The sequence below is a fragment of the Arachis ipaensis genome, chromosome B3, assembly GCF_059453495.1.
Source record: "Arachis ipaensis isolate K30076 ecotype BB chromosome B3, ASM5945349v1, whole genome shotgun sequence".
Taxonomy (NCBI): Eukaryota; Viridiplantae; Streptophyta; class Magnoliopsida; order Fabales; family Fabaceae; genus Arachis; species Arachis ipaensis.
The window spans coordinates 147,581,903-147,608,008 of NC_142438.1; the positions used below are offsets into that span (position 1 = coordinate 147,581,903).

The 26,106-nt window shown below is 37.6% G+C and overlaps 3 protein-coding genes and 1 long non-coding RNA gene across 4 annotated transcripts in view; all 4 read left to right on the plus strand.

Moving 5' to 3' along the window:
* Nucleotides 1–26,106, plus strand: part of LOC107631953 (uncharacterized) — a 115,832-nt gene that overhangs the window by 27,046 nt on the left and 62,680 nt on the right. The gene's annotated exons all lie outside the window — the stretch shown is intronic.
* LOC107633992 (receptor-like protein EIX2) lies at nt 268–3,955 on the plus strand. The gene is made up of 3 exons (XM_088507729.1): nt 268–539; nt 2,810–3,300; nt 3,873–3,955. The coding sequence occupies exons 1-3, from the start codon at nt 283–285 to the stop codon at nt 3,953–3,955; spliced, it is 831 nt and encodes a 276-aa protein (XP_088363855.1). The 5' UTR covers nt 268–282.
* LOC107633987 (uncharacterized) lies at nt 16,020–16,588 on the plus strand. The gene is made up of 3 exons (XR_002358614.2): nt 16,020–16,108; nt 16,232–16,303; nt 16,542–16,588. It is a non-coding gene; the product is annotated as an uncharacterized LOC107633987 (long non-coding RNA).
* LOC148572744 (7-deoxyloganetin glucosyltransferase-like) lies at nt 20,787–24,187 on the plus strand. The gene is made up of 5 exons (XM_088507730.1): nt 20,787–21,033; nt 21,120–21,890; nt 22,361–22,455; nt 23,005–23,017; nt 23,919–24,187. The coding sequence occupies exons 1-5, from the start codon at nt 20,787–20,789 to the stop codon at nt 24,185–24,187; spliced, it is 1,395 nt and encodes a 464-aa protein (XP_088363856.1).

Here is a 26,106-nt window from a genome sequence, read left to right on the forward strand (position 1 = left end):
CTAGTGGAGGTCAACTTAGAAAGCAACTATTTTATTGGAAGCTTGCCCCCTTCCATGGGCTCTTTATCAAGCCTACAATATTTGCGTATACCAAACAACACACTCTCTGGAAAATTTCCTGTCAGTTTAAAGGAAAACAAGGAGTTGATTTTGTTGGATCTTGGGGAAAATAACCTCACAGGGAATATTCCTAGATGAGTTGGAGAAAGCTTGGTAAATTTAAAATTTCTTCGGCTTCGATCCAATAATCTTTCAGGTAACATTCCCAACGGATTTTGTGAAATGAAGTTTCTCCAAGTTTTGGACCTTGCACTAAATCATTTGTCAGGCAATATACTAAATTGTTTGAACTATTTGAGTGCCATGATAAATAGTGCAAGTTCACCCTTCCAGGAAGACATGGCATATGCAAGGGATACTGTAAGCATGTCCCTATCTGTGAAAGGAATAGATGCTGAGTACAGCAGTATTCTCGGCTTAATGAAGAACATTGATCTTTCATCTAATAAATTGTCGGGGGGAATACCAATGGAAATCACAAACCTAATGTTAGGATTTGGTTGAATTAGTCCCACATTGCTTAGGATAGCAAATGGAGTGGGTGGCCTAGGCTATAAATATGAGGCTAAGTTCTCCATTTGTTTTTGCACCATTCAGAAACACTTTAAGCTTGTATCTGATTTTTCTTTTCCTCTGTACTTTTTATTAGAGAGTGTTGTGAGGTGTAGTTAGATATTTGCTTTGAGAGAGTGTGGGTGTACTGGGGTGCCGGTGAGAGAAATAAGTCTGTGTTGTAACAATTTTCACATAGTGATATTCTCTGGTTGTCATTTGACAACGACCGTGGTTTTTTTCTCCGGTAATTGGAGTTTCCACGTTAAATTCTTGTGTTGTGATTGTGTCTATTTTATTTCTCTATCAAAGGTGTTTTCTCAAGGGGAAATGGTGTATTATTCCCAACAAGTGGTATCAGAGCTTCGGTTCGGTGGGATTTATTCTTAGTATGCTCTGTGGTTGCAGCTTAGTCTGACCTTCCACATCAGAAAAGAATTTTATCCTGTGGCTTGAGGTTGATCTTTGGTTGCTGTTGTTGTTGCTAGAAGGCAGTGTGACACTGTGAGAGTGCTGTTTGGAAAGGTTCTGGCTAAGGAAAGACTTGGTATTTAAGTGTGTCCATTGTGACCCACCTCTCTTTCTTGGGGACCCTTCCTAGTGCACGGTTGAGTTATACTATTCCAGTATACGGTTGCAACAATGTCAGGATATTCAAGTGCTGTGAAGCTTGAAATAGAGAAATTTGATGGAAGAATCAATTTTGGCTTGTGGCAAATACAAGTCAAGGATGTGTTGATACAATCAGGTTTGCACAAGGCGTTGAAAGAGAAGATCTCTGGTATGAAGGATGAAGAATGGGAGGAACTAGATTTGAGAGCTGCAAGTGCTATTCGCCTGTGTTTGGCTAAGAATGTTCTTGCAAATGTGCAAGGAATGAAAACAGCCAAGGAACTTTGGGATAAACTCGAAGGGTTGTATCAGTCAAAGGGCATCTCAAATCGGTTGTTATTGAAGGAGCAGTTCCATAATCTACGCATTGATCACAATGTGAAAATCTCCGACCATCTTAGTGCTATCAATGGTATTGTCTCTGAATTAGAGGCAATTGGAGTGAAAATTGATAATGAAGATAAGGCACTGAGGCTCATATTGTCTCTTCCCTCTTCCTATGAGTATATCAAACCTGTTTTAATGTATGGGAAGGAAACTCTGAATTTTGAAGAAGTTGCCAGTAAGCTCATTACTGAAGAAAGAAGAATGAAAAATGAGGGTAGCACTTCATCAGATTTGGCGCTTGTAGCTAGAAGTGACAATTATGGAAAAGGAAATCATGGAAGGAGTGTAACATGCTGGAAATGTGGAAAGTCTGGGCATGTAAAGAGAAATTGTCCAGGTAATGCGGTTTCAGAAAAAGACTCTCAATCTGATACTTGCAATATTGCTCTCTCTATGAGAGAAGATGATATTCTCTAGAAGACAAGAAGTATCATCATGGTATTACCGCACTGCCATGGATAAGGATGAGTTGTGGCAATCGGGTCCACAATTGCACACGGGCATTGGTTGGCGTTGAGATGCAAGGTGTGTGGCGGAGTTAGGTCGATGGCTGAAGAACTTCCAGGAAAAGCCAATTTGGAAGTTGCACCATGAATTTTCAGCAAGGTTTCGATCTATACCAAGGTGAAATGCTTGGAGTGGTCTAATTCCAAGTGAGTATACTTTCATGGTGGAGTATGATAGTTCTCTGAACTATGATTGTCGGTATAGACAATGGCAGCAAAGAATTGTCGGTGTTGACAATGGAAGCTGAAGATGTGTGACTATTTCAATCAAGGTGGAGATTGTTAGGATTTAGTTGAATTAGTCCCACATTGCTTAGGATAGCAAATGAAGTGGGTGGCCTAGGCTATAAATATGAGGCTAAGTTCTCCATTTGTTTTTGCACCAGTCAGAAACACTTTAAGCTTGTATCTGATTTTTTTTCCTCTATACTCTTTATTAGAGAGTGTTGTGAGGTGTAGTTAGATATTTACTTTGAGAGAGTGTGGGTGTACTGGGGTGCCGGTGAGAGAAAGAAGTCTATGTGTTGTAACAATTTTCACATAGTGATATTCTCTGGTTGTCATTTGACAACGGCCGTGGTTTTTTTCTCCGGTAATTGGAGTTTTCACGTTAAATTCTTGTGTTGTGATTGTATCTATTTTATTTCTCTGTCAAAGGTGTTCTCTCAAGGGGAAATGGTGTATTATTCCCAATACCTAATTGGTCTGATTTATTTGTACTTGTCCAAGAATGAGTTAACTGGTCACATCCCTCAAAGTATTGGCAATATGGAGTCATTGGAATCCATTGATTTCTCTGGCAACCAACTCACAGGGGAGATCCCTCAAAGCATCACAAACTTGAACTTCCTGAACAAGCTAGACTTGTCCTACAATCACCTGGAAGGCAAAATCCCAACGGGCACTCAGTTGCAAAGCTTTGATGCATCCAGTTTTGTTGGCAACAAGCTATGTGGTCCACCATTGCTGCTCAACTGTACCATGGAGGGGGAAGTTCCTGATGATGATGCTAATGACAATGAAAAAGAGAGAAAGAATCATGGAGTGAAGTGGCTATTTGTGAGTGTGGCTTTTGGATTTATAGTGGGATTTTGGGGATTTGTCGGTCCACTGTTCATATTCAAATCATGGAGGTATGCCTATTACCGTTTCCTTGACGATGTGTGGTACAAACTTCAATCATGTATGCGACTTTATGTTTCTGATGTTTTAATTTTCTGGTGGAGCAATGCTAGGGGCCAGCAACTTTTGGGATTGATAGCCATCAAATAGCCATCAATGATGATTTAATGGTGTGAGATTTCATCCAATGGCTCACCTTTCTCTACTGGTTACATGCTGGCCAAAATTTAATAAAATTGTTGGTCCCCTAGACTTTTCTTTTCTGGTGTGGTTGGTTTTTCATTTGTGTGTAAGTGATGAGTTTGTAATGTTTTCTTTTTTTTTTTTTTGCCCTTTTCTTGTAATAGTGGAAATAAAAATGAATATGCACTTGTCCTGCTTAGCTTGTTAAAATGTAATCCAGTTAGTATTGTTGTCGCTATAATAATAACAATGTGAATGATACTGTTGGGATTTAAAAAACATTAACAAATTTAAAAAACATGGTCTCTGATTTTCTGAGTTCTAAGTGGGGGTGGTGGTGGTAGGTTCTGAGTTTTTTTGTTCTTCTTATGATTTCATTATCATTGTTGTTATTTTTTTTCTTCTTATATATATATATTTATGATTTCATTATCTATTGTTCTTCTTTAGATGATGATGATGACTATGATGATAATGGTGGTGGGTTCTGGTTCAGTTCAGCTTTTGTTCTGTTTCGGGTTGATTTTGGTTAATTTTAGAAAAGGAAGAAGGGTATTTTTGTCCAGGACGATTTTAAAATTAAGTTAAATTTTTTGGATTATTTTGTAACAAAAAAAAAAAACAAAGAATAAAATAAAATTTCAGCCCTACCTCAAAAACCAAAATCATACTTAACCAAAAAAAAAAATTAATGACCTCAAAAAAATTCGCCATGTTATCTACTCAGATGCTTTATGTCTATTGTAACATAACTTTGAAGTCTTGGTCTTTGTTTTCGTATGTCTGACCAACAATTTCACTTTAATTTCTTCCTATTGGGCAGAGAGAGAAGAAAACAATGGACTAAGTATTTGTATTAGTGCTATGATCAATAACCTTCATACATTCCAAAACATGCAATAGATTGATTACACACACGACCAAGTAGCTTTTCTTGCGGAAAAAAGGCTACATTGGATAAAAAGCTTTTCTCCTCATAGAAATTCATTCCATACAAGCTAAGATAATATTAATATAATATTTAACAATAATAATGAAGAGGATTACAATTAAAGGTAAACTACCAAATATCATTCAAATAATTTTTTCTTTCACAAAAATGCACTCAAATTTTACTATCCACATAAATGTCTTTAAATAATTTTAAAATGCAATAAAAATATCTAACATTAAATATGTATTTCTTAAAAAATAATTTAGAGATTAAATTTTGATGCAATTTTTTGTAAGCATAAATAAAAAAAAATGAGATATTATTATTCTTAAAATTTAGTGATTTTTCGCTAAGTATATATATTTTTGTGATTTTTTAAAAATATTATTGATTGTTGACAAAAATCACAATATATATATATATACACACTTAGCAAAAAATCACTAAATTTTAAGAATAAAAGTATCTTATTTTTCTAATCATGTTTGCAAAATCATGCATCAAAATTTAATCTCTAAAGTATTTTTTAAGAATACATATTTAATGTTGAGTATTTTTGTCACATTTTTAAATTATTTCAGAATATTTTCGTTGATAACAAAATTCGAGTACATTTTTATTAACAACAAAATTATTCGAATACATTTTTGTTGGTTTATCCTAAAAATAATAATCTATCTATGCACAGAATGATTCCTGCTTCTCCAAATCCACCAGATGGTCGAAAAGAAAAGAAAAACATCTTCATTCCTTGTACCTCTATAGAGCCAATCACGTAAATCCGAGTTATCTGAATATAGACCTAAAAGGTTCCAGACCTCCTTGGCACTAGGACACTTCTGAAGACAATGAAGAATGGATTCAAAACCATTCTGACACTGATGGCAAGTGTTAGATAAAGCTAAGCCACCACCCAAACGAAACTCTGCCGTAGGAATAGAGTTATGAAGACTGAGCCAAATCAAGACCTTGTACTTCTCAGGAATATGCAGTCGCCATACCCACAACCAATTATCACGCTCATTTCAGTCAAACTTTCTTTTGGCTAGCCAACTATATCCACTCCTAGTTGAATAGAGTCTAGAAGATGCCACACCCCACGATCAACCCGAACTCTCTCCAGCATTTAAATCCGGAATATAAGCATTCAAACGCTGTTTGACAGCTTCTGGAATGTTAGAGAAAACATTGTGGAAATTTCATTTACCATCTTTCCAAACGTCTCTAATAGTTAAATCAGAGTCAGATATATGTACAAAAGAGATATCTTAAGCAAGTGGGCCCTCAATACTCCAATTGTCAAACCAAAAAGATTGATTAAGTGACCCAACACACCAAGAGAAGGCATCCTTAAGAGCACCAAAGGCCTTTGAGATACTTTTCCAAACATGAGAAGCGTTGCAAGGGACAGGGCCATCTAAAACTCCCTCATTTCTCAGATACTTTGCCCTCAAAAGAGCAACCCAAGGCTTGTCCTGACAATGAAAAAGTTGTCAAACCAATTTACCAAGTAAAGATATATTAACACACGCAGGATCTCTAACACCCAGGCCACCAAATTTCTTTGGTGTGACCACGGTCCTCTAATTAACAAGAGAAAGACCTCTACCATCAACTTGACCCTTCCAAAGGAACTGTCTCATCTTAGAAGACAATTTATCGCATACCCAATTTGGAAAAAAAAATACTTGCATATGATAGACAGGAATGGATGCTGCAACAGAATTGATCAACCAAAGTCTTCCTATTTTATTTAGAAGTCTTCCTTTTCAATTAGCTAATCTTCCCCTCACCTTTTTAATCAGCGAATGAAAAGAATCCCTACTAGTACGGGAATGATTAAGGTTAACTCCAAGATATCTTCCTAAGTCCAAAGCAAAACGTATTGAAGAAACACTAGTAAAAATATCTCTTCTACGAGCAGTCACATTTTTAGAACAAAAAGTTTTAGACTTTTCAAGATTTACTTTCATGCCAGATGTTTTGAAAAAAATGTTAAGAGAATGCATGACCATTTGGACCTGACACTTTGTAGCCTGACAGAAAAGTAAGAGATCATCTGCAAACATCAAATGAGAAAATTTTGGGCCACCCCTAGGCTGTGTTTGTTTCTGAGAACAGGACAGGAAAAGACATTAACAGACAAATATACAAAACTTTGTGTTCTTGTATTCTGTTTGGTGATAAACTAGAATAAATTATGAAAATCCAATTTATTCTCATTTTTTTTCATTCAAAAAATTTGAGATGAAAAATATAATAATAAAAAATATAATTATAAAAAATTAACAAGAATAATGAAAGAAAAAATGAAAAATAAGTTGTGTTCTTTGTTAGTGTCTTTGTGTCTTTCCTGTCAGGATGGACACAAAATACACTAATTCAGTGTCTCTGGGCACATTGTCTCTGTCCATGTGTCATTTGTCAAACACGATTTTGTGTCTCAGTGTCCTGTCTCTGTAAGCAAACACAACCCTAGTGACAGAAACTGGTTTTTACACACCCTTGACCACCTTATGAGATATATAGCAAGCAAGTCTTTCCATACAAAGCACAAATAAGTAAGGATTCCAAGTGCCATTCTAGGAGCAAAACTATCCAATCTATTCCTATTTCACAAAATAAAAAGAGATGATGCACGGACACAATTCATAATCAAATTAACAGTGATGATAGAAAAACCAAAAGTAATGAGAGTACTCTCCAAAAACCTCTAATCCACCCTATCATAAGCTTTTTCAAGATCAATTTTAAAAACAAGAGTACCTTTCTTGAATTTTGTATGCTTCATGAAATTCAAAATTTTTTGGGCCACAATAATATTATCAGGAGCACCACGACCCGTGTAACACCCTAAGTTTTATACTATCGTGGGGGTCTTTAAAATAAGGTGCCACACTTGGTTAAGCAAAGAAATGACTAAATCGTTACGCAAGGAAGGAGTAAATGCGCGTAGAGCGGAAAATGGGTAGCACTAAAACGTTGGAATTTTAATAAAAATGAAATAGCATCTTAACCGTGAGTATGAAATACTTATAGTAAACTAAAACAAGAAAAGGAAACTAATACGTCCTAAACTAATCTCGTCGAAGAGGCTCCCATACTTGCATCCTATCCCATCCTTGATCAGGACTCTTCAGTTATTTATGAATCGAGGTACCAGGGGTCTCCCTCCAACACCCTTTCGCGCAGTGAAGACCCGGTTCCGTTGCGTGGGATGAACCAAAACTCGACGGGGTGCCGAAGTGGGGGAATAGGGTACGTATTCCACCTTTGGACTTCCGCAAGGGTTCAACTCCTCCTCTGGATCCTCCTCCATGGTGTCTTCCTTCTGGCCAGGGTCGTCGGATTCCTCTTCCTCAGCCTCGGAGTCGGACTCGATGTGTACCACCTTAGGTGACCGCTTTCTAGATGTTGAAGCATTCCTATCTAGGAAGGTTATGACGGGCAGCTGGGGTTCCTCTTCCACGGGTTCTCGACCTAAGTAGATAGTTTGGAGCACGGTAGTAGTGGTCGCAATTACCCACGCGTGCTTCGAGGGATCATACTCAGAAGTTTCCCTCGAGGGGCACTGCGTCCTCTCTATCCGCTGTGCCATGTTCCTCTGGAGATAGTATGGGAAAAGAAAGGGAGTGAGAACCTAACGTCTCAGTAGGAGTGCTATGTAACACCTCCATATCCATCTCCAGCCCACGTGCGGGATTTTAAAAACAAGCGTATAACATGGCATGTAATATGCATCTTCTTTTTGAAAAACATGTGTGTAAAAGAAAGGGAAAACATATAGGAAAATAGAAGGATAACCTCAACATAATCATAATCAAATCTAAGGAAAACATAGAACTCAAGCTTTCATTCGTGCCTTCTTTCTTTCTTAATTTATAACTTATATGGAGGGTATTGAGCTCAAACCGGTATAAGTGGGAGTCCCCTTCCCTTACCGAAGGTTCTTATCCCAAACGTTTTGGCGATCACCTTCTTTTACCGAAGGATCATCTCGATCGATCACCTTCCCTTACCGAAGGATCATATTGATATCTTGTCTTTGGGGGTCACCTTCCCTTACCGAAAGATCATTCCCTCAGTTTAATTTACAATCAAGGTTATTTAGACATACACAAGAATGGAGTCATATAAAAAGATATCTTATTATATAAAATTGATGGGATAGTCCCCTTCCCTTACCGAAGGTTCTTATCCCAAACGTTTTTCGATCACCTTCCCTTACCGAAGGATCATCTCGATTATCTTGTCTTTGGGGGTCACCTTCCCTTACCGAAGGATCATTCCCTCAGTTCAATTTACAATTTGGTTGTTCAAACATACACGAGAGAAAAATCATATAAGAAGAGATCATGCAAGAAAAGGGACAATTATGATGATAAAGGGATTTATGAAAAATCATGGGATCCTAGCATATGTATGGATTTTCCAATTAAAAGATTTTGGTAAATATAATAGCATGGGTGGAAAGAGGTCATATCAAGGTGCAGATAATAGGGCATTCTAAATGATTGCATAAAATATTTAAGAAAGCATGTACTCTCGATTTTTAAAGGAATAATAACATAATGACATGCACATAATAAAATAGAGTATATTAAATATCTGAATAACATTTAAGAAAGCATGTACTCTTAATTTTAAAGGAGTAATAATAATATTATGACAAGTCACATAGATGCACTTAATAGAATAGGATGTATATTAAATATTTGAATAACATATATAAGGAAGCATGTACTCTTGATTTTAAAGGAGTAATGGTAACGTTATAACAAGTCACATAGATGCACTCAATGGAATAGGATGTATATTAAATATTTGAATAACATATTTAAGAAAGCATGTACTCTTGATTTAAAAGGAGTAATAATGACATTATGACGAGCCACATAGATGCATTTAATAGAATAGAATAAAATATTTAAGCAAGCATGTACTCTTGATTTTAAAGGAGTGATAATAACATTATGACAATATAATCATATGAAAGGGCACAAAATGAGTATTTGAATGAACATCATAAGAATACATATACTAAGGATTCAAGAAGGCATGAAGGACATGATAGGCAGACATGATCAACATGAATAAAGGATGAGGGAACGATAATTAATGCCATGATAATAGTCGTGAATGGAAGAAATTAAAAAAATGAAACATAACACATGCCAAGCGTTTAAAAACATAATTCCCTACCTTCTTTTCTAACGCTTCTTTGAGCTTGCCTCTTGTGTTTGCCCACAGAATGTTATTTCTTTGTAGAGAGAAGGGAGAGGATAAGTGTTTGAGAGAATTGATTTTTTACCTATGGGTGCTCTCCTATTTATATACATTTGGGGATGGGGTGGTTGGGATATTTTAAATTTCAAACTGAGGGTGGTTACCAGGTTCCTATCCCAAAATTTCAAAATTCTAAACTTATCTCCTAACTGATTTTCAAACTTCAAATTTAATTTTGTTTCTAGAAGGGGCGGTTGTTACATTATCACCCCCGTAAGAAAAGAATTTGTCCCCAAATTCCATGTCTGAACTTGGTCGATAAGGGTCATCTTAATTAACTTAGGGGCCTTACTGAAATTTTCTATTGTTGGGGAGAAAAGGAAATCCTCACCACGATTGTTACCTGTAAACAAATTCGGGAACTTCTGTCTCATGTCTGCCTCTTTTTCCCATGTGTAGTCTCTGGAATTGCCGCTACCCCATGCCACTTTTACCAGTTGTATCGTCTTGCTCCTTAGTTGCTTCATGCTTCTGTCTACAATCTCCATGGCTGGTAGTTCAAAAGTCAGGTCGTCTTTGAGTGTTACATCCTCTTGCTGCAACACATGGCTTGGATCGTGCTGGTATTTTCGGAGTTGGGACACATGAAACACGTTGTGTAGTCTTGATAGATTTGATGGTAGGGCAAGCTGGTATGCCGACTTTCCTATACGCCGGAGGATTTGGAATGGACCCAGGTACCGGGGGCTTAGTTTTCGTACCTTGAGAGCCCTCCCTACCCCGGTGGTGGGGGTAATTTTTAGGAATACGTGATCGCCTTCCTGAAATTCGAGGGGTTTTCTTCGTTGATCTGCATAACTCTTTTGTCGACTTTGGGCGGCGCGTATTCTTTCTCTTATCCTCTTGATATCTTCTGTGGTCTGTCTTACTAACTCCGGTCCTAAGTAGCCTTTATCTTCTGGTCCGTACCAACATAAAGGAGATTGGCATCTTCGCCCGTACAGTGCCTCATATGGTGCCATCCCGATGCTACCATGGTAACTGTTGTTATAAGCAAACTCGATCAGTGGTAGGTGACTCTCCTACTTTCCTGGTCTGTCCAGGACACAAGCTCGTAACATGTCTTCCAACGTCTGGATGGTCCTCTCTGTTTGTCCATCTGTTTGCGGGTGGTACGATGTGCTCAGGCACAATTTTGTCCCGAATGCCTTCTGCAGTGCGTTCCAAAACCTCGAGGTAAATCTTGGGTCTCTGTCCGAGACTATGGTTGTTGGTACCCCATGTAACCTCACGATCTCTTTGATATATAGCGTGGCTAGTCTTTCCAATGAGTCGGTCGCCTTAACTGGTAGAAAGTGGGCAGTCTTTGTAAGTTGGTCCACGATGACCCATATAGCGTCACGCCCTGTTTGAGTACGAGGTAGTCCCATGACGAAATCCATCGATATGTCCTCCCATTTCTACTCTGGGATGCCAAGGGGTTGCAATACCCCTGATGGTTTTTGATGTTCAATTTTTACCTTCTGACAAACCAGACATTTATTCACGACCGTAGCTAAATCCTTTTTCATCCCTGGCCACCAGAACATCTTTTTCAAATCATGGTACATCTTTGTCATGCCAGGATGAATGGTAAAATCTCCTTTGTGGGCTTCTTCCGCAATCTTGCATTGAAGATCGCCTTCCTTTGGGATACAGATTCGACCTTGGTATCTCCACACTTTGTCCTCTCCTTCGGTGAAGCCTTTTAATTTTCCTTCTTTGACAAGGCTCAGGATTTCTTGAAAATCGGGATCGGAACTCTGCGCCTTAGTTATTTGTTCTTTGAATTGACTTGCCACTGTTAGGTGGTTCAGACGTATGCTTTTTGGAGCGAGGGTGACTTGTAGGTTCATTTCTTTATCAACTCTGCCTCTTTTATCATTAGCCATGATGCCTTGAGTACCTTCCGACTCAGAGCGTCAGCCACCAAGTTAGCCTTTCCTGGGTGGTAATTTAGAACAAAGTCATAATCTTTAAGAAACTCCATCCACCTCCTTTGTCGCATGTTGAGTTCCTTCTGGTCGAACAGGTACTTTAAGCTCTTATGATCGGAGAATACTTGAAACCCAACTCCGTACAAATGATTCCTCCATGTCTTCAGCGCAAATACTATCGCGGCTAGTTCAAGGTCGTGAGTTGGATAGTTGGCTTCGTGGGTCTTCAGTTGTCTTGACGCATACGCCACTACCTTTTCGCGTTGCATTAGTACACAACCCAATCCTTGTCCTGAGGCGTCACAGTAAACTTCGAAGGCCATGTCGGGGTTAGGTAAGGCTAGTACTGGGGCGGATGTCAAGCGACACTTTAACTCTTGGAAGCTTCTTTCGCAGTCTGGCGTCCAAGTAAACGGGGTATCCTTCCTGGTTAAACGGGTTAACGGCAGGGCTAGTTGAGAAAACCCCCTTATGAACCTTCTATAGTAGCCCGCCAATCCTAAAAAACTCCTTATTTCTGTGACTGACGTCGGCCTTTCCCAGTTTAGTACTGAGTCTATCTTACTGGGATCCACTGATATTCCGTTGCCGGAAACCATGTGTCCAAGAAATTGTACCTCCTTCATCCAAAACTCACACTTGGATAGTTTTGCGTACAACTTTTTCTCTCGAAGGGTTCCCAGTATTACACGCAAGTGCTCCCTGTGTTCTTCTTCTGTCTTGGAGAAAATCAAAATATCATCTATGAATACCACCACAAAATTGTCGAGGTAAGGTCAAAAAATTCTATTCATGTAGTCTATAAAGACGGCGGGGGCATTGGTCAACCCAAAAGACATTACTGTGAACTCGTAGTGTCCGTATCTCGTTCGAAATGCTGTCTTTGGAATGTCTTCCTCTCTTACCCTTATCTGATGATACCCTGATCTCAGGTCGATCTTTGAGAACACTGTTGCACCTTGTAGTTGGTCCATTAAGTCATCTATTCTTGGGAGGGGATACTTGTTCTTCACCGTGATTTTGTTGAGTTGCCTATAGTCCACGCAGAGACGCATGCTACCGTCTTCTTTCTTCACAAACAATACTGGAGCTCCCCAGGGAGAGATGCTTGGTCTGATGAATCCTTTTTGCAGCAGCTCCTCTAGTTGGTTCTTCAGTTCAGTGAGCTCTACTGGAGCCATTCGGTAAGGGGCTATGGAGATTGGCCCTGTCCCAGGCATCAATTCTATGGAGAACTCAACCTCTCGTGTTGGGGGAAACGAGGGTATATCTTCGGGAAAGGCATCTGAAAAGTCGTGTACTACTGGTATCTCACAGAACTCCTGATGGGAGTCTGCTTTTACCGAATTTAGCAAGGCATATTCTTGCCTCGTACTGGTGTCTTCGGAGGATCTGGGAAGGTCACGTGTGTCTCGTATGGATTGAGAAGGGAAGATGACTTTTCTCTCAAAACAATCTAACAAGACTCGGTTTTCGTTGAGCCAGTCCATTCCTAGGATGATGTCTAATCCTACTAAAGGGAGGCACACTAGGTTAGCAAGGTATGATCTACCTGAAATGAGAATGCAAACCCTCTGGCAGACCTGCTGAGGGCAAAGACTCGTCCTTGACGTTGGGGTGCATCGGCGGAGGGTGGGGGAACTATTGAACATTCCCTGTTTATGGATAACCATAGGAAGAGGCTTCATTAGTCATATCTCCTAGGATCGACTTTGCTTTGATACCAATAATGTAACACCCTAAGTTTTATACTATCGTGGGGGTCTTTAAAATAAGGTGCCACACTTGGTTAAGCAAAGAAATGACTAAATCGTTACGCAAGGAAGGAGTAAATGCGCGTAGAGCGGAAAATGGGTAGCACTAAAATGTTGGAATTTTAATAAAAATGAAATAGCATCTTAACCGTGAGTATGAAATACTTATAGTAAACTAAAACAAGAAAAGGAAACTAATACGTCCTAAACTAATCTCGTCGAAGAGGCTCCCATACTTGCATCCTATCCCATCCTTGATCAGGACTCTTCAGTTATTTATGAATCGAGGTACCAGGGGTCTCCCTCCAACACCCTTTCGCGCAGTGAAGACCCGGTTCCGTTGCGTGGGATGAACCAAAACTCGACGGGGTGCCGAAGTGGGGGAATAGGGTACGTATTCCACCTTTGGACTTCCGCAAGGGTTCAACTCCTCCTCTGGATCCTCCTCCATGGTGTCTTCCTTCTGGCCAGGGTCGTCAGATTCCTCTTCCTCGGCCTCGGAGTCGGACTCGAGGTGTTCCACCTTAGGTGACCGCTTTCTAGATGTTGAAGCATTCCTATCTAGGAAGGTTATGATGGGCAGCTGGGGTTCCTCTTCCACGGGTTCTCGACCTAAGTAGATAGTTTGGAGCACGGTAGTAGTGGTCGCAACTACCCACGCGTGCTTCGAGGGATCATACTCAGAAGTTTCCCTCGAGGGGCACTGCGTCCTCTCTATCCGCTGTGCCATGTTCCTCTGGAGATAGTATGGGAAAAGAAAGGGAGTGAGAACCTAACGTCTCAGTAGGAGTGCTATGTAACACCTCCATATCCATCTCCAGCCCACGTGCGGGATTTTAAAAACAAGCGTATAACATGGCATGTAATATGCATCTTCTTTTTGAAAAACATGTGTGTAAAAGAAAGGGAAAACATATAGGAAAATAGAAGGATAACCTCAACATAATCATAATCAAATCTAAGGAAAACATAGAACTCAAGCTTTCATTCGTGCCTTCTTTCTTTCTTAATTTATAACTTATATGGAGGGTATTGAGCTCAAACCGGTATAAGTGGGAGTCCCCTTCCCTTACCGAAGCTTCTTATCCCAAACGTTTTGGCGATCACCTTCCCTTACCGAAGGATCATATTGATATCTTGTCTTTGGGGGTCACCTTCCCTTACCGAAGGATCATTCCCTCAGTTTAATTTACAATCAAGGTTATTTAGACATACACAAGAATGGAGTCATATAAAAAGATATCTTATTATATAAAATTGATGGGATAGTCCCCTTCCCTTACCGAAGGTTCTTATCCCAAACGTTTTTCGATCACCTTCCCTTACCGAAGGATCATCTCTATTATCTTGTCTTTGGGGGTCACCTTCCCTAACCGAAGGATCATTCCCTCAGTTCAATTTACAATTTGGTTGTTCAAACATACACGAGAGAAAAATCATATAAGAAGAGATCATGCAAGAAAAGGGACAATTATGATGATAAAGGGATTTATGAAAAATTATGGGATCCTAGCATATGTATGGATTTTCCAATTAAAAGATTTTGGTAAATATAATAGCATGGGTGGAAAGAGGTCATATCAAGGTGCAGATAATAGGGCATTCTAAATGATTGCATAAAATATTTAAGAAAGCATGTACTCTCGATTTTTAAAGGAATAATAACATAATGACATGCACATAATAAAATAGAGTATATTAAATATCTGAATAACATATTTAAGAAAGCATGTACTCTTAATTTTAAAGGAGTAATAATAATATTATGACAAGTCACATAGATGCACTTAATAGAATAGGATGTATATTAAATATTTGAATAACATATATAAGGAAGCATGTACTCTTGATTTTAAAGGAGTAATGGTAACGTTATAACAAGTCACATAGATGCACTCAATGGAATAGGATGTATATTAAATATTTGAATAACATATTTAAGAAAGCATGTACTCTTGATTTAAAAGGAGTAATAATGACATTATGACGAGCCACATAGATGCATTTAATAGAATAGAATAAAATATTTAAGCAAGCATGTACTCTTAATTTTAAAGGAGTGATAATAACATTATGACAATATAATCATATGAAAGGGCACAACATGAGTATTTGAATGAACATCATAAGAATACATATACTAAGGATTCAAAAAGGCATGAAGGACATGATAGGCAGACATGATCAACATGAATAAAGGATGAGGGAACGATAATTAATGCCATGATAATAGTCGTGAATGGAAGAAATTAAAAAAATGAAACATAACACATGCCAAGCGTTTAAAAACATAATTCCCTACCTTCTTTTCTAACGCTTCTTTGAGCTTGCCTCTTGTGTTTGCCCACAGAATGTTATTTCTTTGTAGAGAGAGAAGGGAGAGGATAAGTGTTTGAGAGAAGTGATTTTCTACCTATGGGTGCTCCCCTATTTATATACATTTGAGGATGGGGTGGTTGGGATATTTTAAATTTCAAACTGAGGGTGGTTACCAGGTTCCTATCCCAAAATTTCAAAATTCTAAACTTATCTCCTAACTGATTTTCAAACTTCAAATTTAATTTTGTTTCTAGAAGGGGCGGTTGTTACAACCCGGAATAAAACCTGCTTGTAAAGGACTAATGAAGAGAAATCTATTAGCATGCACTCACAAGTGGTACTAAAGCTGCAAAGACAATTCTGAATTTTACTTGACATTCAATTATATTTTTGTTTCTGCTACAGCCTTAGCAGCCCTGGAATCTTTAAATCTCAACAGGTGCTGTCTTTCTGATGAAGAATTTGAGAACCTCTCTAGTAAGACTGATTCTGTTTTCTAATGACCAAACTTGAGGACTTCCTCTGCCAAGTTTGTACTTGTAGCTCTAATGATGAAAATATGAATTCATGGTTTAACAGTCTGCTTACAATTTCCTGTAGGTCTTAAAACCTTGAAGAGGCTAAGTCTGGCATTTAACAGGATCACAGATGCCTGTTTAGTACATCTGAAAGGTGCTTCTAATTTCTCTGCCTTTTGTTATGGTGACTGTCTTTTCCACATGCTGCTTCTCAGTATATTTTTCTCACCAATACATTTTCTGAATTTATGCTATTTCAGAATTACTGTTACAAAAATTCAGAATGTGAAGAAAAGACCATGTCCTTAATTTACACCATGCATGCGCTGCTAGTTTATTTTGAATTTTCCAGTTATCCTTTATATCCTCATTTATTTATTTTCTGGGTCCAGGTTTAGTAAATTTGGAGTATTTAAATTTGGATTCCTGCAAAATAGGCAATAAAGGGCTTGCCAATTTGACAGGTTTACTATTAAATTTGTGGTGTTTACCAAATGTAGCTTTGGATTAACTTTATATTAACAGTTATTTGTTCATTCAGGCCTCACTCTCTTGAGAAGTCTAGTGTTGTCAGACACTGAAATTGGTTCCAGCGGGCTGCGTCATATATCAGGTACATGGAAAAAATCTTATTAAATAAAAATTCAAACCCGGTCAAATTATTGTGTTGTTTATAAACTTGTTGGTTGTATTCTTCACGAGCAAATGCTCTATGACCACAAGGTGGTACATAAGTCGTTATTGCATTGTCACCTTTTCTCTTTTTCTTTATGCTTTTTAAAAAAAAATCCTCGATCAAGGTGTTCTATTGTTCAGGTTTTTAGTTTTGGTTTCTTGCTGATTAATTTCAGGGTGCTATTGATTTGACTGCAAGAAGTTCTGTAACTAAGTTTGCTATTTTTCAGTTGCCAACTGTTAGTAAAAAATATTTGACAATATGTACTTTATCATACAGTCATTAATTTGTTTTTCTTTTTTCCTTTTTTTTATTTGAAAAAACATATTGTCATTTGAGTTTTGTTTGTTTACTCTTCTCTTATCCTTGTACATTTCCATTTGATGCATTTGTTGATTATATATGGTTCCGACTTTTATACGGGTTTACACAAACTGGAAGATTTGAAGCCTGAAAAGACTATCAGGACTGACAAATCTTAAATCACTTAATCTGGACGCCCGACAGATTACTGATGTTGGACTTGCAAATCTCACAAGTAAACTTTTCATTGTGTCTGCTATGCTTTTTCTTATTGTATCATTTTTAAGTTGGAGCTTTTTGTACAAGAACTATGGACTCTTGCTATATAGATGGTGCTACATAATAATGTTGAGCAAGAATCAATAACTCAAATTGTGCTCTGTAGCTAAGCTTTCTCTGTAGCATGATGAATTTCCCATGGGACAGAACCAATCCCCTGATATCACATCAGAAGACGTGGCGAGTGCTGAAGATGTCGACGAAATTGTGTGTTCACTTGAAGTCACCTCAAATTTAAGGCACAATGAAGGTATATTGTAGGTTGATGGGCACAGGGATCTTTTTGAAGGTGACCCCTACTTGAAGCAAAGGCTTCGTCTTCGCGACTCATCACAACCCTGAATGTGTTACAAGCCTACACGTTGAAGAGAATCCGCGACCCCGACTACCATGTCAAGTTAAGGCCACATTTGTCAAAGGAATTCATGGAATCAAGCAAGCCAGCTGCAGAACTTGTGAAACTCAACTCAAAAAGTGAGTATGCTCCTGGTTTGGAGGACACACTTATCTTGACAATGAAGGGTATTGCTGCTGGCATGCAAAACACAGGTTAAGAAGCTGAAAAATTTTGCATTTTTTTTGTTATGTCAATGGATATGTAAACATTATATAACCTATTCTATGATGTCTGCTGGATATTTAGATCAGCATCATATGACTGTGTCTCTAATACTATTGTTATTTATATAATAAGACCTTGATCCCTTATGATGACATATTTGGTTATATATGATAAACGTAATTAATAAGCAATCCCAGAAAACCAAAAGTAATTAATTAGGGATATCTATCTAAGAATGGTGTTAAAAGCCTATTTTTCATCCCTTGACATGTTTAAGAGAAAAAAAAAATTAAATGGCTCTTGACAATTATTTCAAAAGACAACGAGGTCATCAATTAAAAAAAATACATTTTTCAATTTATGATCTTTATTTTGATGAGACTAGTTAGCTCCTTTGTCAATATTTTCTAGTTGTATTAACGGAGTAAGCCTATATAGCATATTAAATGATTGATTTATCTATTGAGAATCAACTACGATTAATAAATTCTTTTTTATTGGGAGTCTTTGTTGTCTTTTAAGAATAATTATCTTGGTCGTTTAGTTTTTATTTTTATTTTTTATTATCCTTTTTCAAATACATTAGCTAAATTTATTGTGTAAAACTAAAAAATATTAATGATTTTTAAACTATTTTTATTTATAAAAATTAAATAGAGAACATATTAGTGATTAACGTGTCATATAAATATGTTTTAAAAAAAAATTATTGACAAAAAAACTAATCAGTCTCACAAATTTAAATATTAAAAATAAAAAGGAGTAATTTTTTTGTTTGAAACCTAATAATCCTTCAAAAGAATTACCACATACCGGGTTTGATCACTCTATATTTAACCTCCTATACCACACAACATATGGATGGATTCAACTCAACAACATCAAATCCTCCACTACATGATTTCAAGAACATCTCTTTGATCATTTCATGGTCGAAGAAACCAACTTTGGTTTGGTCCCATGCGAACACAAAACGTTTTCGTATGCAGTGGAGACAACCTATGGTAGATCGGCACCACGTGTCGATATGGTGTCATGGCACAATAGATTTGTTTGAGTAAACTTTAAAATATATATTTTTTAATTATTTTAAAAAATATATTTTAAAAGAATAAAAATAATTTTATATTTAAATATTTTATATAAAAGAATATTTTTATTACTTATATTTAAATATAATAATATAAAAAATATTTTTTTAAAAATATAAATTATAACTTTTCAAATACTTTTTAAAATTTTTCAAATGTACTAAAAAAAATTTATTAAAAAAAAGAGTTAAGTATTGTTTTTGTCCTCAATATTTGGGGTAAGTCATATTTGTATCCCTAACATTTAAATCGTTCTATTTGTATCTTTAACGTTTATAAAAGTGATTCAATGTTATCCTACTATCAATTATACTAACAAATCGGATTATATTTTTCAATTATTCTCACTTGAATGTATTCATTCTCAATTAGGTTTCACTTGAATGTGGTAGATTTTAATATTATACCCACTATTTGTGTTTAGATTCAATTATGTCCCTAGAAAAGTGAATTATGTAAATGTTGTAGGAATTAGTTTCAACATTTGATGAGCTATTTTTTGGAGTAGATCATCGATTCTATCCCAGACATTTGTATTCTAACTTCAAGAAGAGATTTTTAAAACTCAAACTAAAGCGCTCATGATGTGTAATTGACGGCATGATAACATTGAATCACTTTTACAAACGTTAAGGATACAAATAGGACGATTTAAACGTTAGAGACACAAATAGAATTTACCCCAAACGTTGAGACAAAAACGATACTTTACTCTAAAAAAAATTATTAATTTAATAACATCCAAATAAACACGATTATATAATAGGCTTTGGTTTTTGATTTAGCCTCCGCATAGAGGATCTCATCACTATCTCCTTTGATGAGGGTGTAGGGTGGACCCCTTTTTTTCTTGTCCACGGAAATAATGTGATATGATTCATGGAACCAATATTATGGAATGAGTTAATAGTCAATTTCGTCCCCGAAAGTGTCCTCGATCTCCATTTTCATCCCCGAAAGTTAAAATTAATCAAAAACGTCCTCGAAAGATACCGGTGTTGATCACGTTCGTCCTTCCGTCTTCTCGGTTGATGAGATGGCAAACGGCTGCTTACGTGGCACGTTAACTGCCAAGCTGGCCAACGCCAGGGTGTAGGATGTTGTTGCTGACAAGATAAGTTTCGTTTAAGCCATCAAATTAGTCCTTCGAGTTTATAAACCCTAATTCCAAAACGAACGATAAATACTTCGAGGTGATCACTTTCGGTGGTAGTAGAGGTAACTAGGAGGCGTAATCCCTGGCTGGCTGCGTGGATGGAGAGAGGAGATGGTGGTTGTGGTGGCGGTTTGTCACATGCATCGCACGACAGTCATGGATCCAGTGTTTCGATGCGAAGGAGGAGGGTGAATGCTCATGATGGATCATGTTTCTGTGGGCTGAAAACTGTGATTAAGAAATCTGGGACAGCGGAGAATCCGAATAGATTGTTCCATGCATGTCCAAGGTACCGGGTGAGTGATGGTAAAGGAAGTTAAAGCTTTTTCATGTTCTTATCCTCTGTTGGGTGTTCTCTGATTTTTTTTGTTTACTCCCATATGAAATTACATAAGGGTAGTCACTGCAATTATTTTAAGTGGGTTGATGATGATGAATTTGAAGCAGTGGGTGTGTGTGGTACAAAGAAAGATGCAGGAGCTGATATGGAGGTTGAAGGTGAGTATGATGAATGGAGGGTGAAGGTGGCATGAAAGTTGGGCACTGTGGAAGCTGAAGTTAGAGTTTTTCATGTTCTTATTCTCTGTTGAAGGCTTGTGTTCTTTCAGAAAACTCATTGCAAGCCTTGTTTCTCCAAACCATGATGATGTGCCTCCTGTTACTTGCATAGTTTCTGATGGTGCTATGTGGTTCACTTTGAAAGTTGCTCAAGAGTTCCACATCCCTCACTTTGTGTTTTTCACTCCCAGTGCCTGTGGCATGCTGGGATACATTAACTTTGAAGAGATTCGGAAAAGAGGTTATTTCCCATTGAAAGGTACTCTCTTGTATTATATTTTGACAAGTTTTTATTTGTATCATACAATTTTTTAATAGAATAAAATAAAAATTTATTCTTTTCAGATGAGAAGAATCTGCTTGATGGATATCTTGATACTGAAGTTGATTGGATTCCAGCAATGAAAGGAGCAAGACTAAAAGACTTTCCCACATTTCTTAGGACTACTAATCCTTCTGATGTAATGTTCAATTACAACATAGTAAAAGTGAACACTGCTATGCATGCCAAAGGGGTTATCCTTAACACCTTTGAAGACTTAGAATCAGAGGTTTTGGATGCCATCAGAGCCAAATACTCCAATGTCTACTCCATTGGTCCATTATCAATGCTATTCAAACAGCTCTCAAACTCAAATACTCAATTGGAGTCGATTGATCTGAATCTGTGGAAGGAAGACAACAAATGCTTGGAATGGTTGGATAAAAGAGACAGAGGTTCTGTTGTGTATGTGAACTATGGTAGCTTAGTGATTATGACACCAAAGCAACTAAGTGAATTTGCTTGGGGTTTGATTAATAACAAGTACCATTTCTTGTGGGTCATAAGGCCTAATCTTGTGCATGATAATAATAATAATGGTGATAGGAAATTAAGTGATGAATATGTGAATGTGATTGAAAGATGTGAGAGGGGATTGGTATTGGGGTGGTGCCAACAAGAGAAAGTTCTGTGTCATGCATCAATTGGCGGATTTCTAACACATTGTGGGTGGAACTCAACATTGGAGAGCATATGTGAGGGAGTTCCAATGGCATGTTGGCCTTTCTTTGCAGAACAACAAACAAACAGCTTCTATGCATGCAAGAAATGGGGGATTGGGATGGAGATTGAGTGTAGGGGTGGCAACGGAGCGGGTAGGGGCGGGTTTTTGCTCTACCCGACCCCGTCCCGCCTGACAAAAAACCCGCATAAAACCCGTCCCGCCCTACCCGCGGGTAGTAAAATGTTAAACCCTAACCCGCCCCGCCCCTATAATTTTTAAATCTAACAAATAAAATAAAATTTTAAAAATTATATAACCACCATTTACATACATAACATAAATTAAAGTAAAAATTTATATATGATATAATATTATTAATCATTTTACTAATTATTTTATATATGTTACATATATTATATATTAAAAATATATATATTTATATATATATTATATATACCGGGGCGGGTAGGGGCGGGTTTAACCGAACCCGCCCCTACCCGCACTAGAACCCGCCCCGTTAAAACCCGCCCCGGTGCGGGGGCAGGTAATTACCCGCCCCGAGCGGGTAGGGGCGGGGTGGGTACCCGCAGGTTCGGGTAGTGTTGCCACCCATAATTGAGTGTGATGTTAAGAGAGAGCAGGTTGAGGGGCTTGTGAGGGAACTCATGGAGGGGCAAAAAGGGAAAGAAATTAAGGTTTATAAACTCGAAGGACTAATTTGATGGCTTAAACGAAACTTATCTTGTCAGCAACAACATCCTACACCCTGGCGTTGGCCAGCTTGGCAGTTAACGTGCCACGTAAGCGGCCGTTTGCCATCTCATCAACCGAGAAGACGGAAGGACGAACGTGATCAACACGGGTATCTTTCGAGGACTTTTTGATTAATTTTGACTTTCGGGAATGAAAATGGAGATCGAGGACACTTTCGGGAACGAAATTGACTATTAACTCATTATGGAATATGCCACTCTTATGGCGAGCATTAGCGACATGAAAATGATCAAAAGGGTAGAAAATAAAGCACATTTTATTCCTAAAAGAATTAGGTAAAGATTAGTTAAGTATTAGTTAGGTTGTTAATTATAGAAAAATAGATATTTTTATTTTTTTGTAAAGTATAATTTTATATTATTTAATATTTTTAATTTTTTTATTTCACTTAAAGAATATAAAATAAAATATCACACTTCATAAAATAATTGAGAAGATCTATTTTTATTATCTATTTATTCTTTAAATAGAAAATGATAAATGGTAAGTCTTAATTATGTAAAAATTATGATTAAATTTGACATGAATTATTAACAGTATTATTGTAATAAAACTAATAATTGGTACGAGATTAATGATTTTTAATAGCAAAATCTATATTATAATGATATCAGATTAGTTACGAAAGCTGAAAATCACGTGAAAAAACATATATATATATATATATATATATATATATATAGACGAGCATGTGATTATCATACAATTGATAAATAAATAATTACTGCTCATTAAAACATAATAATAATAATAATAATAATAATAATAATAATAATAATAATAATATTTACAGAAAACATTATAAAGTTTAAAAACATTTTATGTAAACTAAAAAAATGTAAAAAATTATACAGGTCTTGTACCGTATCCTATAAATCGGAACTACCAACCTATATTTCAGATAACACTAGCTACGTCAAACAAGTAACTAACAGATAATCACGTTACAATAATAATCACCAAGAATCTCGGTATAAGCCGAGATTCACTCCAGCAAATCATCTAATGGAAACCGCCCATAGACCTATAAAGCGGAAACCTCTAAACCAATGAACCTCAGCTCAAGTAGCAACACCTCAATACTTACATCTCACGCTCATATTTGAATATTGATATTTTTTACTCTCCTCTAACTTGAGCGTCGGAGTCCTTTTTGCAGGTACCCCTCTCGGTTTGTGTTCAAGCAAGGCATTTCCCGCTGCCGACCAGGTCTCTCCTCCCAACAGCAGGCAGAATCCGACCTATAACGCGGAGACGTGTGTCCTTGCCGGAACATTGGCGCCCACCATGGGGCCAAGCGCCTCACTTTGTTTTCTGATTATTTTTTCGAGCTAACAGCACTACATTGGCCCCATATTTCCTCTTCCCTTTTTTCTTTTTTCAGGAACCATGACGGATCGCTCGGCAACACCCTCGACCAATCCAAACAATGCCGACCTGTTGGCGGCAAATGCCGCCTTGTTAGCGGAAAACCAACGAATGGCTGAGCTTCTGGAGGCCATACAGGATAACGACGAGCAAAAGGCCAATAAGAAAGCGAATACTGACCAACACGAGGAACATCAATCGGAGTCAAACGCAAAGACGGGAGAAACCAATCTCATAACGCTTTTTTTTCTTTCATCACATTTCCTTTTCCTCAGACTATTATAAGAAACCAAAAATCCCATGAACCCTAAAGAAGCTCAAACAATTACAAGTCCAAATAATTTTAGCCCACTTTCCAAAAAATCATAATCACACACACACATTAATCTTCCTAATGTATACCGTCGACATGCTCTGCTAACCATCTACTACGACCTGCTACAACCCGCGCTGCCAGTCTTTTAGGTGCGCAATTCTCTATGTACCACAGAGGAAGGAAGCTATGCATCGCAACATGCTAACTGCCACAACAAATCCATATGTATGGATGTTTCATATGATCCATACCAGAGAATTTTTCTGGTGTAACTAACTGAATTTTTAACTAACTGCTGAGCTATCATTGGCAGCTTAACACTTTTCTAACTGCTTTTGTTCTCTAGAGTGGTTTACTTGTGCACATTTACTGCCTCCTGAAACCAAGGGTTGCTCAGCTGTTGTTGCTCTAAGTAGTTGCATTAAAGTTCTGCTTCAAACACTCTTAACAAGTCCCTGAACTTGAGGAAAGCTGCTGCTGAAAGAGGCTTTGTCAGTGTATCTGCCAATTGATCCCGAGCTAGGATATGTTGCACAAAATTTTTTTTTTTGTGACATAATCTCTAACAAAGGACTGACTTAGTGCAAAATATTTGGATTTATTGTGTAGGATTGGGTTGGGTGACAATAAAACAGTACTTTGATTGTCACAATAGACTATGGGTTTGGTAGAACAAGGGACTTCGATTTCACCCAGCAAATTTTGTAGCCAGATAATCTCAGTTACTGCATCTAAGATGCCTCTGAATTCTGCTTCAGTGCTGCTTTTTGAGACTGCAATTTGTTTTCTACTTGCCCAGGACACTAAGTTTGAACCCAGGTAAATTGCATAACCATTTGTCGACTTCCGGTCATCAACATCACTGGCCCAATCAGAGTCACAAAACCCATATATTATGAAGTTGGTGAACTTGTTGAACCTTAGCCCATGTTGTAAGGTGCCTGCTAGATACTTGAGAATCGCTTTACAGCTTTCTAGTGGGATTCAAGAGAGTTGTGAAGAAATTGAGCTACTTTGTTCACAGAGAAAGAGATTTTTAGTCTGGTGATTGTGGCATACTGAAGGCCACCAACAATGGATCTGTATAGTGTGGGGTTGTTGAAGGCAGTGTCGCCAAAGGCAGAGAGTTTTAGGGATGAGGTCATAGGGGTTGGTATTGATTTTGCATTGTTCATATCAGCTTTCTTTAGAAGTTCCTTAATGTATTTGGTCTGCTTCAGTGTGACAGTCCCTGTGGAGCTTTTGCAAATTTCAATTCCAAGGAAATAGTGTACTTCACCAAGATCTTTTAAGGAGAATGTGTTGTGTAGTTGTGCCATAATTGCTGCAATTTTACTTTCAGAGGTACCAGTTACTAAAATGTCATCCACATAGACAAGGATGTAGGTGGCAGAGGTTGCTGTGAGCTTTGTGAACAGGGACACATAAGATTTTGTGCTTGTGAAGCCAGATTGATAAAGGGCAACACTTAGTTTTGTAAACCACGCCCTTGGAGCTTGTTTGAGTCCATAGAGAGATCTTTGGAGCTTGCAAACTTGCAGACTGTTAGGGGATACAAAGCCCTCTAGTTGTTTCATAAAAACTTTTTCATAGAGGTCACCATTTAAGAACGCATTGTTGAAGTCGAACGGACAAATTTTTCACCCTTTTGCAAGTGAAATGCTCAACATGACCCTGACCATTGAAGGCCTAACCATTCAATGGGCTGAATATTTGGTCATAATCGACCCTTTGCTTTTGGTGAAACCCCTTTGCCACAAGCTTGGCCTTGTATTTCTGGATGCTACCGTCATGATTTCTTTTCACTCTGAACACCCATTACAACCTATGGGAGCTGAGTGAGTCGGCGGATCCACCAAACGCCAGGTGGGTTGAGTATTCTTCTTCC

Coding starts and splice junctions, on each gene's coding strand:
- LOC148572744 (XM_088507730.1), top strand. CDS start 20,787: ATGTTCTTATTCTCTGTTGAAGGCTTGTGTTCTTTCAGAAAACTCATT. Junction 21,034..21,119: donor AGGTTATTTCCCATTGAAAG/GTACTCTCTTGT, acceptor TATTCTTTTCAG/ATGAGAAGAATCTGCTTGAT. Junction 21,891..22,360: donor GATTGGGATGGAGATTGAGT/GTAGGGGTGGCA, acceptor AGGTTCGGGTAG/TGTTGCCACCCATAATTGAG.
- LOC107633992 (XM_088507729.1), top strand. CDS start 283: ATGAAGTTTCTCCAAGTTTTGGACCTTGCACTAAATCATTTGTCAGGC. Junction 540..2,809: donor GGAATACCAATGGAAATCAC/AAACCTAATGTT, acceptor GTATTATTCCCA/ATACCTAATTGGTCTGATTT. Junction 3,301..3,872: donor GTGGTACAAACTTCAATCAT/GTATGCGACTTT, acceptor GTTCTTCTTTAG/ATGATGATGATGACTATGAT.